The sequence below is a fragment of the Prionailurus viverrinus genome, chromosome B1, assembly GCF_022837055.1.
Source record: "Prionailurus viverrinus isolate Anna chromosome B1, UM_Priviv_1.0, whole genome shotgun sequence".
Taxonomy (NCBI): Eukaryota; Metazoa; Chordata; class Mammalia; order Carnivora; family Felidae; genus Prionailurus; species Prionailurus viverrinus.
In genome coordinates this window covers 6,832,614-6,850,982 of record NC_062564.1, presented here as the reverse complement: position 1 = coordinate 6,850,982, position 18,369 = coordinate 6,832,614, and the positions used below count along the sequence as shown (strand labels likewise).

The following is an 18,369-nucleotide window of genomic DNA, read 5'->3' as shown; positions in this document are numbered from 1 at the left end:
ACATGTGAAAAGATGCTCAACATCACTCATCATCAGGGAAATACAAATCAAAACCACAATGAGGTATCACTCAGAGGTGATACCTCTGCTGGTGGGAATGCAAACTGGTGCAGCCACTCTGGAGAAGAGTATGGAGGCTCCTCAAAAAGTTAAAAAGAGAACTACCCTATCCATAATCTAGTAATCACACTACTGGGTATTTATCCCAAAACTACAAAACACTAATTCAAAGGGATACGTGCACCTCTATGCTTATAGCAGCACTATTTACAATAGCCAAGATACGGAAGCAGCCCAAGTGTCCATTGGTAGATGAATGGATTAAGAAGATGTGGTATAGAATGAAATCACGCCATTTCCAACAACATGGACCGAACTAGAGAGTAGAATACTGAGTGAAATAAGTCAGTCAGAGATCACAAATATCATATGATCTAACTCATATGTGGAATTTAAGAAACAAAACAAACAAAGGAAAAACAGAGAGAGGGAGAGAGAGAGGGACAAACCAAGAAACAGACTGGCCACCAGAGGGGAGGTGGCAGGGGGACGGGGGAAATAGGTGATGGGGATTCAGGAGTGCACTTGCTGTGATGAGAACTGGGTGATGTATGGAAGTGTTGAATCACTGTATCGTACATCTGAAAATAATATTATGTTGTATGTTAACTATACTGGATTTAAAAAAAACACTGCATATATCAAGCAAATAAGCAACTCTGACTGATCAACTGGCAGTATGAAAATAATGTGACTTGGGTGCTTGGCTAGCTCAGTCGGTTAAGCCTTTGACTTCGACTCAGGTTATGATATCACGGCTTGTGAGTTCAAGCCCTGCGTCGAGCTCTGTGCTGACAACTCGGAGCCTGGAGCCTGCTTCGGATTCTGTGTCTCCCTGTCTCTCTGCCCCTCCCCCCCCCCCCCCCCCCCCGGCCCACACTCTGTCTCTCTCTCTGTCTCTAAAATGAATAAACATTAAAAAAAAAACTTAAAAAAAATGTGACTACATTTATTTTTTCACCTACGGAAAATTTAAGTGTTCCATTGGTTCAATGTTTTTGGCAGAACTTTTCCTCTTGAAAGCTGTAATTTGCACACAGTTGTTGATAATCATCTTTTAGATTCTCAAAACCTAAACTCCTTGGCTGCCTGGTCCCTGGCAGGCACTGATTTAGAGCACAGGGAATACTTGATAAAGAGACGATTGGGTCTGTGGACTCTGGATGGGTTGGTTTGTACAAGACCCGTATACTTGGGGGACTCATTTGTTCACTCTAGGAATTGGCTAGCCCTGGGAGTCTCTCCAGGATCAGGATCTTGAACACCGGAGCATCAAGAAGACAAGAAGTAAGAAAACGTAGTCACTAGAGTTTGAGTAAACACGGTCTCAGCTCAAACGCTTACAGTGGGGGCCACTGTATTACCTTTCCATTCTGTGTCCTTCTGTTTGTTTGGAGCTTCATTGACAGAGTCACTTGTCTTCTTCCTCATTCCCTAGGTGTTTGCTGAGCCCCTGCGATGGGCAAGGTCAATCGGGGCTCCTGAGGGGGGGGCCAATACCTGCCTCCTGAGAGCTTTTGCAGGTGGCCACAGGAGCGTGAGCGGTTCCAGAACGGCCTGGTGCATGCTTAAAGGGCGTATGGGCAAGTTTCTAGGAGCGGCCCCCTAGAAGTAACAGCAGGCTGAATTCTGAAGGATATGGAGTTGAGTTGGGGGTGTGCCTTATACACACAAACAGGGGCTGCAGGCCAGTTTGGAAGGCGCGACAGGCGGGGTGTGTGAGATCAGCTGAAGTTTTTCCCGAAGTCCGAGATCCTCTCACTGCCCAGATGGAGTAAACAGGGATGTTCTCCGTCAAGGACTGGGGTGCTGAGTTGAAACCCTTACTTCCCTATTTTCTCCACTGCAGTAAAAAACCGTCTTTTTGATTAAAAAAAGGAAATGTATCAGGATCTATCCTGTACCAGGGACTGCCTGAGCCACTGATGATACCCCGATGGGCAAGAAAGTCAAGCTTCCTGCCCTCTGGGAGCTTACGCTTTTGACGGGAAGGGGAAGCCACCAATAGAACAAGAAGCCTCTGCCCTGTGGGATGCACACTCAGGTGGAGAGATGAGCAGTTAAGCAGTTAAACATGGAAAGGTCTAAAATAAGCAAACTAAAATGGAGTTGTAGGTACAGACACAAACTGCCAAAAAAACCAAAGCATGTCAAGGGAACAGAGAGTGGTGAGGATGAGTCATCCCCGAGGTTTCTGATGTGACACGTCGGGACAGGCAGGTCTGCGGGGCCGTGGGGCGCTTTATCAATTCGGGGGGGGGGGCTCAGGACAGGCGCGCCCAGGTCCGAGTGAGGAGGGGCTGGTGCACAGAGACGTGCGGGCAGACCAGCACCATGGAGGTTAAGGCGCGTGCCGTGGCTCACGGGCTTGGCAAACCCACTCGAGAGAGGGAAGGGTAGGCGATGAGATCCAAGACAAAGGGCCGGGCCTGAGCGTGTACCGTCTTGACGGCCATAAGCTGTTTTTCTAGGCATCATGAAAGGTCCGTGGTGAGTCATAAACAGGGAAATTGCATGCTCTGATTGACACCCCAGAAAAATCACTTGAAGAGGGGGTTGAAGAGAGAAAGGAGGGAAGCAGGTGACCAGATAGGAGGCTGTGCAGCCGACCAACAGGAAGATGACACTTGTACCCAGATCCTTCCCCAGAGACAGGAAGACATGTTTGCCGAGCATGGGAATCACAGCCATGATACCACACATCAGTGAGCAGCAGGGCCCAGGTCAGAGATCTTATTCTAGAATGTTCCCTTTACACCATCCCTTCCAAAGCTTCCTCTTTCTGGCCTTGACCTCAAGATGAGTAGGTAAAAGTCAGCGGTCCACACTTGGTGGCCCATATTCAGTGGACTATGTTAGGTGGCCCATATTCAGTGGACTATGTTAGGTGGCCCATGTTTGCGGCCCATGTGTGATGGTCCATGGTCAGTGTCCCATGTTCATGGGCTCACGTTTGGTGGTCTGTGTTTAGCAGTCCGTGTTTGGTGGTCCACATTCAGTGGCCCGTGTTCACTGGTCTGCTTCAGTGGTCCGTGTTCAGTGGCTCACGTGTCACCCTTAGAAGTGAGCTGAGGGGCACCTGGGTGTCTCAGTCGGTTAAGCATCTGACTTTCGGTTTCAGCTCAGGTCATGATTTCATGGTTTGTGGGTTTGAACCTACCACAGAGCCTGCTTGGGATTCTCTCTCTCTCTCTCTCTCTCTCTCTCTCTCTCTCTGCCCCTCCCTAACTCGTGCACACAATCTCACTTTGTCTTTCTCTCTCTCTCTAACAATAAGTATATAAACTTAAAAAAAAGAAGTGAACTGAGAATCAGAGACATCACCGAAACGTACTCTCACAGAAATATACAAACAATGGTAGATTTGGAGAGGGCTGACTAGAGTTTGTCTTCTTAAAAATTTTCAAGTCCTATTCCCAAGTCAGAATTTATAGAATTTTGGTCAAGTGGTGTGATTTGCAATAACAAAACAAGTTCACGGATTCTGTTTCTAGTTAATTTGTTCTGTGAAGGGGGTTGGTTAAGAAAGCAATTTTTAAAACTATGTTCCCAGAAGTCTTTGTGGTGAAGAGAGATAAAGTTGAAGTTTTTAACAGAGATTATTAGACTCAAACATAGGTTTCTACACAACTCTTCCACTATTTTAAAAAAGTTAACACATGGTTCGAAATTAACAGTAAAATGTGCACATATTACAGTATTGCAATATGGCTGATACATTATGAGCATCGTAGCAATATCTTTCTCTCTACTCATCTTGATCTAAACATTCTTCCAGAGGCAGAAGCAGGAACCTAACAGGGTGGCTTATCTTACCATTAGCTGCACGTATGTCCATCCCCCTGACGATTTTACTGATTTATGAATTCGCACAGTGCCTAACAGACGACGCAGTACCTAGGAGTTTCTAGTAAACATTCATGAATCCATCGATTTGACCAAAAAGATAGCTTGAGTTTACAGCAGAATTCAAGCCAAGACTGAAGACTCAACAGCTCCACACCTTGTGACCTCGACGTAGCCTTTGAAGCATTCGGCCAGTCCCAATTCTGCTGGCAAGTCCTTTGCGGGCTGTTTTTGAAACTATGTTCCTATTCCCTGGATCACTGGTAATCCGCAAATAACTCTCAGGTATGCCAGAGGGATTTAGAAAACATTATTTCAAGTTCTACCAGAACTGTTGAAATGATCGCAGTCTTGGCAATTTTATTTCTACCTTTCATGAAATGATATGGTTATTATTATTATTATTATTATTATTATTATTATTATTTTTGAGAGAGAGAGAGAGAGAGAGAGAACAGGGGAAGTTCAGAGAAGAGGGCGAGAGAAAGAATCCCAAGCAGGCTCCGCACTGTCCACGCAGAGCCCAATGCGGGGCTCTCACTCATGAACCTGGAGCTCATGACCTGAGTCAAAGCCAAGAGCCAGATACTCAACTGACTGAGCCACCCACGTGCCCTGAAACAATATGGTTTCAACTGGTTTTTACTCAGTGCTGTTTGGATTATGTGTTCTGAAATCAAATGAAAAAAGATATTCAAAGCACCCAGGGCACAAATGACCCCGGACACCCCTCTCCTCTTCCCCGTGGACTCCCCCCTTTGCAGTAACTTCTCGTGGTGGCTTCACCCTCTCTACCACTCCCTCAGGAGCATGTGTCATACAGCCCAGTACCCTGGGGATTTGGCCATTTGCAAATTCTGGAAAGATCCGCAGGGTGTGTGATGGTGTGGGTAACGGAGGTCTGAGTAGAAGGGGGTGTTTGGAGGCCACCGTGCCCACAGGAGGGGGGACAACTGGGAGGAGCAAGGGCCATGGAATGAGTGGGGTCCAGCTGCGCAGGTGTCTCAGTCCGGCTGTGGATCAGGAACTACTTTTGTTTGACAGCTAAGCCGTATCTCACCCTCAGCCATGCACATTCAGTGCTTTACTGAGCACCTAGCATATAAAAAACACCCGACAGGTACAAACTCTCACGGTGTGAATAAGTTCTGAGATCTAATGCAGGCATGGTGACTGCAGTTACTAATACCGTACTGCAGAGCTGACATGTGCTAAGAGGATGGGTCTTAAATGTTCTCCCCTCACTCACGAAAGGTAGCTATGTGAGGTGATGGAGATGTGTTCATGGATCGTGGTGATCACAGTGTATACGTGTATTAAATCAGCATCGTGCCCCTTAAAGAAAAGAAAGGAGGTGGCTCAGTCGGTTAAGCGGCCGACTTCGGCTCAGGTCATGATCTCGTGGTCTGTGAGTTCGAGCCCCGCGTCGGGCTCTGTGCTGACAGCTCAGAGCCTAGAGCCCATTTCAGATTCTGTGTCTCCCTCTCTCTGACCCTCCCCCGTTCATACTCTGTCTCTCTCTGTCTCAAAAATAAATAAACGTTAAAAAAAAAAAATTAAAAAAAAAAAAAGAAAAGAAAGGAAATAGGGTGTGGTCCCCGCCTTCCAGGAGCTCCCACACGTATCCGCCAGCCTCTGTCTGGAAAGCTTTCTCTTAAGACGGGCGTCTCGCCTGCTGTCTCCACCAGGAGAGACGCTTCCCGGCTGAGTTCACGCTTCCTGCAAGGGGGAGATGTGAAAGGCACTCACCCCATTACGGCTGCCCTGGGTGCAGGCCGTGGAGCGGATCGCCCACAATTTGCATCGAGTAAAACATTTACCCTTGTCTTCTGCCACCTGCCCTTGGGCAGAACGGGCACTGTTTTACGGTAAAGGGAAATTAGAGTGGGGCGCGTAAGTCACAGGCTCCAGGTCACACATCTAGTAATTAGTGACTCAGGGTCTGGCTCTCATTTTCCCGAACACCAAAGCCCAGGGTTCTTGCCGTGTGGCACCTCAAGCCTGGCCAAGTGGACAGCGATGGCCAGATGCCACAACCAGCAGCCTGCCAGGCCATCTTCCCTCAGTCGCACAGGCCAGGCAGGATGTGCGACCCCTTCCCGCACGCCCTCCACGCACCCCCAAGAGCTCTACCCTCCTGACAGCATTGGAAACTCCCACCAACGGACGTCAGATTCCTTCTGTTCCATTTCTGGGAATTTTGACCGGGGCCGAGCAGAAGCCAGGAATGCTCGGCACGCCTGCAGCAGGAGTTAGCCCTGCTTACACCCACAGCTGCACCTCGGACACTCAACTCACAGGGTCCTTGAGGGCAGATGCCCACTGGGGGTGGCAGGGGATGAAGGAAGGGGTATCCTGGGCCCGAAAAACGTGGGGCTCCATCCAATCATCCTTCCTCTCCCCCAGGCCCTCCGCGTCTGCTACGTACCTGCCCAAGCCCGAGTCTCGTCTCCGGAGGTATCCTCTCAGCCAGCCATAGCATCTGCCCCAGGCCCCGTCCCGTCCTGCCTTGTAGCTCAGAGGCCAGGCTTTGCACAAGGCACCGCAGGGGTGCAGGACCGGGGGCCTGTGGACATGGTGAAGCAGACAGCGTGGCAAAGCTGGGGAAAGAGGGAATGACCGGTGTGCACGTGTGCATGCGTGTGTACGTGTGCTCACCTATGTGCACGTGGGTGCTCATGTGTGTGCCTGTGTGCACGTGCGTGCATGTGCGTGCACGTGTATGACATTGCTAACCAGTAATCGAGCGACCCCTTCCCCCAAGCCCTCACAGAGCTCTCTCATCCTGTTCAGGTTTCAGCCAAAATGCTGCCTCCTCAGAGACACCTTCCCTGGCCAGTCCGCTGAACTAACTCCTCCACATTCTGATGCTGCTTAATTTCTTTCACACACTGATCCTTACCTGCACATCTCTCACACACACACACATGCACACACACGCGTGCATACGCACATACACACACACGTGTGTGTGCAGTTTGTGTCTGCTGTCCGCAGTTGATCTCATCCACTGAAGTAAAGGACAAGGGACCCTGGTTGTCCTTGAATCTGAGTTGAATCAGAAGACAGCAGGGGGGAATGTTTATAGCAGCACTATCAACAACAGCCAAAGTATGGAAAGAGCCCAAATGTCCATCGCTGGATGAATGGATAAAGAAGATGTGATTTATATATACAACGGAGTATTACTCGGCAATCAAAAAGAATGAAATCTGGCCATTTGCAACCACGTGGATGGAACTAGAGGGTATTGTGCTAAGTGAAATTAGAGAAAGACAAATATCGTAAGACTTCACTCTTATGAGGACATTAAGACACAGAACAGATGAACATAAGGGAAGGGAAGCAAAAATAATATAAAAACAGGGAGAGGGACAAAACAGAAGAGACTCTTACATATGGAGAACAAACTAGAGGGTTACTGGAGGGGGTGTGGGAGGGGGGAGGGGCTAAATGGGGAAGGGGCATTAAGGAATCTACTCCTGAAATCATTCTTGCACCATATGCTAACTAACTTGGATGGAAATTTAAAAAAATAAAATTCAAAAAAGAAAGAAAGACAGTGGTGGGGGGGTGCCTGGTGGCTCAGTCGGTTGAGCATCCAACTTCAGCTCAGGTCATGATCTCGCGGTTTGTGAGTTCCAGCCCCGCGTCGGGTTCTATGCTGACGGCTCAGAGCCTGGAGCCTGCTTCGGATTCTGTGTCTCCCTCGCTCTCTGCCCCTCTCCCGCTTGCATTCTGTCTCTCTCTCTCTCTCAAAAAGAAACAAACATTAAAGAAAAAAATTAAAAATAAATAAATAAGTGGATAAATAACTAAGGAGAAGACAGCAGGGACTCCACTTATACAAACGGGGAGGAGCTGGCACAGTGTCTCCACAAGGCACTCCACAGCCACCACCACAGAAACTTCTGTCACTGCTGCAGCCCGAGCCATGGGGCTGGAGATGACACGCTCACACTCACGGGGAGCCTGAGAAACCTCCAGTCTCCCTCTGTGTCACTCTCACCCCTCAAAGCCCCCAGGCAATCCCCACAGTGAAAAACCCAGACCTAGGCCACCCACGAAGGAGCCACAGACAGCCCACCCCTCCAGCTCACCGCTGATGCCCCAGCCAAAGAGGGTCTCAGACACAATGAGGGTGATCCATCAACGTCTTTGAATGAACGGGCCAACTAATAAGGAACCAGTGACACTCAAATTGATTAAAAGGCACTTGGGGGCGCCTGGCTGGCTCAGTGGGTTCAGCATCTGACTCTTGGTTGCGGCTCAGGTCATGATGTCATGGTTCATGGGTTCGAGCCCTGCATCAGGCTCTGCACTGCCAGCGTGGAGCCTGCTTGGGATTCGCTAGCTCTCTCTCTCTCCCTCTCTCTCCTTCTCTCTCTGCCCCTCTCTTACTCATGCTCTCTATCTCTCAAAATAAATAAATAAACTTTAAAAAGGCAGTCTGCTTGGGATTCTGTCTCTCCCCCTCCTCCTCTCATGCTCTCTCTTAAAGTAAATAAACTTTTTAAAAAGGCACTGGGAAATTAGAAGAATATGATTTCCAACAACCAAAAACTGTGTTTGGCTATTTAAGAGCAACGCACGGCATATCCGTGTAAGCGGGAAAGCTCATTGTTAACTCGGTGTGCACCATTTCCGAGCAGCGGAGAACATCACAATGCAGGTAACCACGTTTATCTGTGGAGGCTGGTTGTTGCTCATGACTTGGGAACTAGAGCAGGACCGTCTTGCATCCACTTCCCGCAGCCCTTACCTCACCGTGTTGTGGGCAGACCTTGTTTACGGTCTCGGCCACCTGCAGGGGCCGCTGCCCCGGGCGGGGCCTGCAGGGCAAGTCTAAGAACGCAGATGCAGCCAGCACAGAGCCGGGGCTCCGCAAGGGCTGAGTGAGTAAAAAGGAAGAAATCTGTGCGTGGTCTGTTCCATTATAATCAGCCTTGATAAGGTCGAGCCCACGACACCCCCAGCTGTTTCCACTGATGGTACAATGAATACACCGGGCCACGCCGGGGGCTGACAGCAGGTGACATGCTAGTAGCACAGCGCTGAACCAGAATGATACCTTTACTCCTTAGAGCAGAGGTTCTCAGCCGGCAGTCATCTGCCCCCTGAAAGGCAGTGGACAATCCTGGGGACATTTTTGACTGTCCTGAGGGTGCCGCTGGCATCTAGCGAGGGATCCTGCTCAATGTCCCACAACGCACAGGACAGCTCCCCACGAAAGAGGACTGTCCAGTCTGAGATGCCCACTATGCCGAGGGTGTGAGATGCTGCCTTAAAGCAAAGGGTTCAAGCCCAAGACCTCAGACCAAGACCCACCTTTGCACAGCTTCCTCTCTGTGGGTCCCCCCAACTGGTGGCCCAGTGCAGGTGTGGTCTGGCCTGTTGGGGGTGAGGAGGTCAGGGGCAGGAGGACGGTGCAGGAAGCGGGCTTCAGCCAGTCTGGCCAGCTTTTTCTGGGACCACAAGCCCTGAGGACGAAAAGAAAACTTGAGTGCTGACCGGAGGAAAGTCCCGGCCGACTCTGCCTGCCTTCATCTGGAAGAAAAAAGCCTCCACTTCTCCCAGAGACAGGCCAAAACACAGCTCCTCCAGCACGAGGCAGTCGCTCCAGCCCCTTCTTCCCTCCATTTCCTCACTCGAAAAGTGGAGGGGCACCCAGGCGGCTCAGTCAGTTAAGAGTCCGACTCTTGATTTCGGCTCAGGTCGTGATCTCACGGTTCATGAGTTCGAGCCCCACGTCAGGGCAGATAGCGCAGAACCTGCTTGGGATTCTCGATTCCCCTTCTCTCTCTGCTCCCTCCCCTGCTCACGCTATCTGTCAAAAATAAATAAACATTAAGGGGGCGCCTGGGGGGCTCAGTCGGTTAAGTGTCCGACTTCAGCTCAGGTCATGATCTCGTGATCTGTAAGTTCGAGACCCACGTCGGGCTCTGTGCTGACAGCTCAAAGCCTGGAGCCTGCTTCAGTTTCTGTGTCTCCCTCTCTCTGACCCTCCCCCATTCATGCTGTCTCTCTCTCTCTCTCTCTCTCTCTCTCTCTCTCAAATAAATAAACGTTAAAAAAAATAAGAAAATGGAAATTTAACAGTGTGTCTGTGCAGCATGGAAACGAAAACGGATTTGAAAGCCCTTTGAACGTTGCAGTGGGTTACACAAGGCAAATCGACCCACCCAGCTTTCTAGTTGCTTGAAAACCCTCCCAGACCCAGCCCCCCTCCGGGGGACATGGGCCCTTCCTGTGCCCACCATGGCTTGTTGCAGCGGTGGAGGCTGTGGAAGGTACTGGGAGGGCTCACAAGGCTCCTTCCTCAGGAGTCAGAGGGGAGGCTTGCAGGGTCACGGGAAAGGCTGTGCAAATGTATAGGTGAATCATAAAGTGAGGACAGCCACGGAAACCCTCCATAATCATGTCAAGTAACAAAAGCAATTCACTGAATAAGGTGTAGCATGATCACACTGGTGTGAGGAAAAGAACAAAAAGGAAATCTGCGTGTGTGTGCACACATAAGTCAGTGTAGAGAAAAAAGCCAAGAGCCTAAAAAAGAAAATTACCGAACGTTCACAGCATTTATCTCTGGGAAAGAGAAGGAAGCTTGCAAGGGCAGGTAGTGAATAAATCTTGCCATTATGCATTCTGTACACTTTTATTGTTTGCTTATTTTACAAGCACAGCAGCATGGATTATTATAACATTTTTAATGTTTAAAAAAAACAAAAACCTTTTATGGGCTGGGTTCAGCTATGTTTAACCACGTATTAACATTAGCAAATCCTACGATCACACACAAACGAAAACAATGTAGACGTGGTATTTGCATTTGATATATCAGCACATTTGTTGTGCACTGAGGATAAATAACAATTATCCAAAGCCAAGAATGAGGGCAGACGGCTTCCTGAAAGTCACTCCAGTTCCAGTGCCCTGACCTTCTGAGCCCAGTGCTTGGAACCCCAAAATGGGGGCTCTCGATGGCCTGAGATACAATGAATCCAACCAACCTCAACTCAAGAGAGCCCGGTGGGGGCCACCCCCTGGGCAGATAATAGAAATCCAAACTCCATTCAGGTTAAGTCTCCACCTTCAAGGAAGGTGAGGGGGCAAGATACCTACACAAAGAATAGAAGCAGTAAGACCCACCGGCCTGGAGTGCCAGGCACTGTTCTAATTCTGTAATATCATGTATTTCTTACCACAATCTGAGGCAGTAGGTATTGTTATTGCCACCAGTTTACAAATGGGGAAACTGAGGCATAGAAGGTAAGTTGCCCGAAGCCCCCCCCCCCAGTTCCTTTGGGAGGGCAGTAGGAGTTTGGACTCCTGAGTCTATGGGCGCACTATGCCGTGCTGTACTGGTGGGTCCAGGATGGAGGCAGGAGGCATGACCAGAACACGAGTGTGATGCACAGACTCTCCGGAAGAAGGTGACCCATTCCGGATTACCCTAGCAGAGCAGAGGTAAAGGACTTTAGAAATCAAATGACCCAAACTCACCTTTGTTAAAGAACTTTTTATAGTATTTATTTCTAAGAGACGGGGGCGGCGGGGGGCGGGGGAGACACAGAATCTGAAGCAGGCTCCAATGCTCCGAGCTGTCAGCACAGAGCTGGATGTGGGGCTCAAACTCACCAACTGCGAGATTGTGACCTGAACTGAAGTTGGACGCCCAACCGACTGAGCCACCGAGGCGCCCCCAAACTCACCTCTTAATAAGCAGGACACCAAGGCCCAGGAAGGGAATCGGTGTGATCCTGGTTGGGCCCTGGCTGGGGAACCCAGCTTGGTTTTCTGGAAAGCAGTAAGGGCCCAGCAGCACCCGCCTGTGGAGACAACAGAGTTTGCCATGACTGGATGGCCTGGCTTGGAGCCAGTGTGCTCGCAGCCGGGGGTCAATGCTGTACTGAGGCACAGGGACCCACATCCCACATTCAGCACCGAGCCTGGCCTTTCACAGCCTACCGGACAGGGAAGCAGCTTTGTGTGGGGGCAGGCTGGGGTACTGGGGGGGGGTAGTGCACCCCCAATTTGTCCTGCTAAGACAACTGCTCTGTCACCACTCTGAAACACTGCACTCTCGACACTGTTAGAACGTAAAACCTGCTTTGGTTCCAAACACTTAGCAAGGAAGGTGGATCGTGAAGTCCACAGATGCAGGTGGAACAGATGTGCAGAGACACGGTGCAAGGAGACCTGCCTCCTGTGGGTGCTGGTGCCCAGCTCGGAGGGGCTCGCCCTGACGCCAGCCTGGGCGGCGTGAGGTCCGTGAGCAGAGGCCACACTCTGCCTCCAAGTTGCCAACCTGGCGGGGACCCCAGGAGCCACGTATCCTGCACAAAGACCACTCCTTCTCATCCTCGGATTCTTTCTTCTTGCCCCACTGTTCCTGGGCACCTCTTCCCCACTTGCCATGTCCTGATCTGCGCAGTTCTTGACCGTCTCTCCCTATCCTTGGGAATCATTGGACCAGAAGACTCAGCAGCCATTCGACCCAGGAACTGTGACGTCCCAGGGAAGTCAGCTTAACGTGGTTGAACCTGTTCCCTCATCTAGAAAATGGGGACTTGGGTATAATGGACCTACTGTACTCATTGCACGGGGCTGACGTGATCATCACACAAGTGTGGGGTCGGCCGAGCATTACAAGCTTTACACACTGTGCGAACGTACCAGGCCAGGATGACCGATGGCGGGTAGGAGGCATCCAGAACAAACGAGTGGTTACCCAATGGGATATTTTTCCCAAGCTAGAGTCGGTGGAACACCTCATTCACTGTGGTAACACTCCACCCCGCATGAGGTCTCACGCGAGGCCCTAACGATCAGTTGCCAGGTGGACGCGTGCAAGAGCAAACCCGGAACCAGTTAAGGATGGATGCATTTCCAACCGCCGAGTGGCCACTGCGCTTTTATTACGTGCCAACTGTTGTCACGGGCTTAGTTTCTGTGAAACTCAAAGGCTAACTGTTCTAATACGAAGGGGATAAACAACTTTAATTCAAGGCAGAGAAAGAACAGTACTGTGGGGGAGGCCCCACGTGCAAAAAACAGCTTCAAAAGGAGGAAGGTGTTACAGCTATTGGGAGGTCGAGAAAGGTTCACGAGCCTCGAAGGATGCACAGAATTTTAGCCCATGTCACTAGGAAGGGTCTCCCAGGCCCAAGGGAAGCAGGGTGGGGAGGGGAGCAGTGACACGACAGCGTAGACACGATGGGAGTGCAGGGGAGAAATGAAAGATACTCCAGGGAAGCCTGCTTCAATCCAAAGAATGGATGTCTCCAAATATCTGCTAAGGATTGTAGACTTTCTCTTAGGACAGGAAAGAGGATATGAGGTTCTTCCAGGCATTGACCTGCTCAACTGGCTCCTTTTGCAGGAGGAGCAGTTAATTATGGCTTAAATTCACGATTCCTTGGGGCCTCTGGGTGGCTCAGTTGGTTAAGTGTCCGACTCTTTGTTTCGGCTCAGGTCACGATCTCACAGTTCATGGGTTCGAGTCCCATACTGGGCTCTGTGCTGACAGTGCAGAGCCTGGTTGGGATTCTCTCTCTCCCTCTCTCTCAGCCCCTCCCATGCTCATCCTCTCTCTCTCTTCCTGTCTCTCTCTCAAAATAAATAAACTTAAAATAAATTCATGATTCCTTGCCCAAACCTAACTTACTGCTGCCTGTTATAGATGCTCTGTCTTCCACTCAAACAGGTCGTTGGCCTCTGAACCTATGCATCAGCATCTATTTGACGGGATTAACTGGGACCGTACATATGTTTTGGGAATTAACAGTGACAATAGCTATGTGAGTCCTTGGCTTGGAGACGCATCTTTTTTGTCCAAGCGATCACAGCAACCTTCCTTCTCTGGTAGGGACTTCTTTGCAATACAAACACACCTGCAGTGAGGAAATGCATTCCAGAATTATCTAACTGGAGAAGATGCCATCTGACAGACCAGGAACTCCAGAGGTGGGAGGCAGTGGCTTGCCAAGCCACACGGCCAGTCTCCCACAGACCCGAGACCAGAGTCAGGGTCTCCTCCCTCCTGCCACTGGCTCCCAAAAACTGAACACCAGATGGGGACTAAAAGTACTTGAGGTATTTGTCTGCATGCAGCAGAAGAGGCTGGCCCCCCATGTTAATCCTCAGTCTCCCGTTCCCTAAAAGTCCAGAGCACAAGTGTTGAGGATATTGGCCAACTCCTCAAGATTCCTGTTGTTCCTGTTGTTGGCTTGCAGGGAGAGCAGGGAGTCAGGCACAAGGTCAAGGAACTTACCTTGTGCCAACAAGACTTTGCCTCAACTCTGTTGACAGCTATATCCCTTCAACCTACCACACCTGAATGCACAGCCGGGATGAGTTGTCGCATGGCTTTTGAGCATTGTGCAGATTTGGAAATAAAGACTCAGAGAACTCGAACAATTAGACCAAGGACACGTAGCCGGTCACCGCCCCTTAGCTCAGTTTCCTGTTTCTCCATCAGCCCTTGCCCGACGTATGCACCACACTCCTTGTACGTCGTCTTTACCAGTGTTAACTAGTTACTCCTGGGTTGCTGGAATCAACGGACACTCTTTCAGTCTTACCAAACACCTTCTTCCTGAAGGCGCTTCTTCCCTTGGCCTTCATGATACCACACTCCTCTGGTTTTGTCCTCTCTGAATGTTCTCTCATTGTTTTTGGCTGGCTGATCCAACTCTACTAGACCATAAACATGGAAGTCTCTCACGGATTTTTTTTTTTTTTTGACCCCTCTGCTTTCTCTCTGCACCCTTGCTCTGGGGAATTATGTGCACACCTTGGACCTCAATTATCAGTTCAGGGCTGATGACTTCTCCATGGGAGTGGCCAGCTTATACCTGAACTCTGGACTTAGAAATCCCTGCTTGGATGGCACCCATGCCTCTCAAACTCCACTTATTCAGAGCTTAAGTCTTCATCTGCATTTCATCCTTGCACATGGCAGCCCCATCCACCTGGGGTAATATCTGCCTGACTCTCTCTCTCCCTTGGTCCCCACACCCAAACAAACTTTTGATTCCTCCTCTTAAGTAGCTCTTAAGCCTTCCGTTTCTTACCATCCTCACCACCACCTGATCCTCTTATGCTGGATTCATACAACCAGTGTGAGTAGGAGACCTCAGACCCAGCCTGAAGCCTCTCCTAGGGAAGATGCTGATTGTTAATATTGGTTAAATATGTAAATCAAATAATCTGTCTAGTCTACTCAAGCCCGCTTTTTCTATGAAAAGGGAACTGTTCATCCCCTCAAGGTCTACTTCATAAGGTTCCCATAAAAATGGAAATGAGATTAGGTGTTCCTCAACTTAAAAAATGCCACTACATGTAAGATTCACATTTCTTTACCTACTTTTCAGTGGAAGGCGGGAGACCACATTCCTTGTTATCATTATTATTTAATACCCTTTATAATTCCATAGAAATTTTATATCAACATAATTATTATTAACTCAAATAACTATATTACCTATAACTTCAAGATGCTAAAATGAAAAGGTATACATCGACAAATCTAAGAAATCCATTAAGATGTGTGACAACACAGAGCAAACAGCATTGCATGATTGGTGGTTATTGCGGGGAGCAGATTAAAAAGACAGATTCTAGACTTACTGTTGGCAATTCTAATTCAGGGGCTGTTTTGTAAATAAAGATGCTCCAGTTATTCAGAAGGGGTGTCCAGTTTGGAACTGGTCACTAAAAAAAACCCATAAAATCCACCCCGTTCTTTTACTAGAGAGGAAACTAAGAATGGTAGGTAGCCTATAATTTGTCCCAGGTCACACGGACAGTCAGTCGGTCGTACCTAAGCTCTGACTCAGGATTGGCCTCCTACCTCTTTATCCCCCGGCGCTTCCTACCAGACCATACTGCCTCCTTCTGGCTCCAGCTCAGGCTTTCCCAGATCCTGATGACTCTGACAGTTCCAGACTCCTGCATCATTATCTATTCTCAAGAAGGAAAGTCTATGCACAAATCACCCATGGGAAGAGCTGGCTACAGCCGGAGATGGTCTAGGGGATTTCTGTTGGGGACTGACAGTTTGCACACACAAAACTGGTCTTACTTCCTTTAGGGTCTAGTAACTCTTTTGCTTCACATACCAAAATAAACTCCCCTTGAGTTTCCGGTATGCCTCCAATTGCCTCCACTTTCAAACAAGGCTAACGCTAAAAATCAGCCCGGCAGGCATTCAGCGACAGGGGGGTGTGGTTGGCTTTACTGTGAAACAGAGGCAAGTCCCCATAAACCGAGGATCTCTCCGTGTGCTCAGATTCGGAGATTCTGGAAACAAAGACCACCTGCAAAGGCAAACAGAGACTAGCTGGACCCTCTGGGCAGCACCAGCCACCCTAACCAGGCCAGAGGGGCCAGATCCTGGTGTCCAGACACAGACACACGAGCGAAACCACCAACGGTCCCCATTTCACCAAAGTCTTAGGGTTCTGAACACACGCCTCCACTCGGCACTTAGTTTCTGCATGTGTGAAACATCGGATTGTGTTGAGCTGGATTCATTCGGTCCCTCCTTTCCTCATTCCCCGAAACCCTTTTTCACACAGAAGCTCATTCCCCAGGCCTGACACAGAGAGTGGATATATCTGGGCTGTTCTGGCTGAAGTGGTCACAAGGTCCCGAGTGCAGGTCTTGGTTTCCGGGAGAGCCCTGAAGTCTCCATGGAACACCTGAACTCTGCGGAGGCAATGCTTTCGTTCCTTCCCCCTCAGCTGTCATGGGGCTACGATTCTCGCTGGCAGTACGTGGCGGTTCTGGGCATAACTGTGAAAAGCTGGCATCCACGCAGGGCTCTGCCTTCAGTCCCATGCCCGAGCACAGGCTTACAGCAGCCTGAGGGGAAGCAATTGGCCGTGACCATAAATGTTACCTTCATGAAGTGTGTTTACATTCTAGTGAGGGGCACTGCCCAACCTTCAGTTCTGACAGACGAGGTAACCCGTTCGGGGAGTGTTACTGGCAGCTGGGGGGCAGGTCAAGGACATTCCTTCGGAGGCTTGCCCTACTAAGTATGGGAAGAGAGTGTGAGTGGAGAGAAGAGAGGAAGGTCCTTAGTTAGAGATTTTCCTAGACTGTAGAACTGGTATTGATTTTATTTCTTCAGAGTGCACTGAAACTTCACTCAGCCTTACAAAGGAGACTCTGACACCCGCCATGGCATGGGTGAACCCTGAGGAGTTATAAACACCGTGTGGTTGCCCTCACATGTAGTACAGAGTGGTCTGACTCATAGAGACAGAACGTGGAATGGAGGTTTCCAGAGGCTGGGGTGGGGAGAAGGGGAAGTGAGTGTTTAACGGGCACAGAGTTCCACTTTGGAAAGATGGATAGTTCTGGGTACGGATGGTGGTGGTGGTTGCACAACAGTGCGAATACACTTAACGTGCTGTGCATTCAAAAATGGTTAATTATTTGTACCTTACCACAACTTTCAGAAGTAAGTATTTTTTCAAAAGTATTCCACTGTAGGGGCGCCTGGCGGGGGTGGGGGGGCTCACTTGGTTGGGCATCCGACTCTTGATCTCAGTGTAGGTCATGATCTCACGGTTGCTGGGTTTGAGCACTGCATCAGGTTCTGTGCTGACAGTGTGGAGCCTGCTTGGGATTCTCTCCCTCCTTCTTTCCCTGTCCTCCCCCTGCTCACGTTCTCTCTCTCTCTCTCAAAAATAAATTTTTTTAAAAAAGTATTCCACTATTGATGGAACACAGATATATTATAAATGCATTATAAAAATGAAGTTGATCCAATGATATTGAAAAACGTCCCAGTGAAAATTGGAAATAAAGCAAGCCGCAAAGCAGTATCACAGCATGGTGCCTTTAAAAATACACGTGTGTCTGACGACGTGCGTGAATAGATGGCTGTACAGGTGCAGAGGAAAATGTCACAGACTGAGAGAAACCACACTGATGGCGAGCCATTCCAACATCTGTGGGAAGTAGAATTCAAGGTGACTTTCATTTTCTGCTGATACGCATCAGTATTGTTTTAGCTTTTCACAGCACGTATATTGTTTGTGGAAAGGAAGCCAACAGCAGGGAAGACGGCTGTGCGAGCACCCCCCAAGCGGTCCACTCCGCCTGGGTTCAATCCTGGGCCCATCCCTCATGAACTGTCGATTATTCTGTGCCAGTCTGGGTGTCTCATCCAGGGTAATGGGGACAGCCATGTGCTCGTAACACAAAGAGCAGAAGCCAGAGCTGTGCTTGGGGTACTGCAGAATCGGACATCCGGCCAGATTTCCCTCGAAATGCCATTCTGAATTCTAGAGCATCTATCAATGCTCCCCTTCAAATGAGAGAGTGGCTGCTTAAATTGCACGTATTTTAAATAAGATTCTTCATAACAAATTTCAGTTAGTACCATAGGTAGGTATATTTATTCTAAAGAACTTAAGTAAAACTGCTAAATGGAAAAAAAAAAAAAAG

General features: G+C 49.3%; 1 protein-coding gene across 31 annotated transcripts in view; it reads right to left on the bottom strand.

Annotated features, from left to right (window-relative positions):
• Nucleotides 1-18,369, bottom strand: part of LOC125164466 (uncharacterized) — an 87,055-nt gene that overhangs the window by 36,696 nt on the left and 31,990 nt on the right. For 27 of the 31 annotated variants that reach the window (XR_007151779.1, XR_007151780.1, XR_007151781.1 and 24 more), the window contains 3 exons: nucleotides 11,619-11,735; nucleotides 9,235-9,386; nucleotides 6,335-6,506 (listed from right to left, as the gene is read on the bottom strand). Coding sequence is in view for 28 of the 31 variants with exons in the window: in XM_047857205.1 (XP_047713161.1) it covers nucleotides 6,335-6,506; nucleotides 9,235-9,386; nucleotides 11,619-11,735 (441 nt within the window). In the remaining 3 variants the exon portion in view is untranslated. Of the gene's footprint in view, nucleotides 1-5,410; nucleotides 5,626-6,334; nucleotides 6,507-9,234; nucleotides 9,387-11,618; nucleotides 11,736-18,369 lie in introns of those variants that run through there. The other 4 variants (XM_047857227.1, XM_047857226.1, XM_047857221.1 and 1 more) reach the window with 2 other exon arrangements.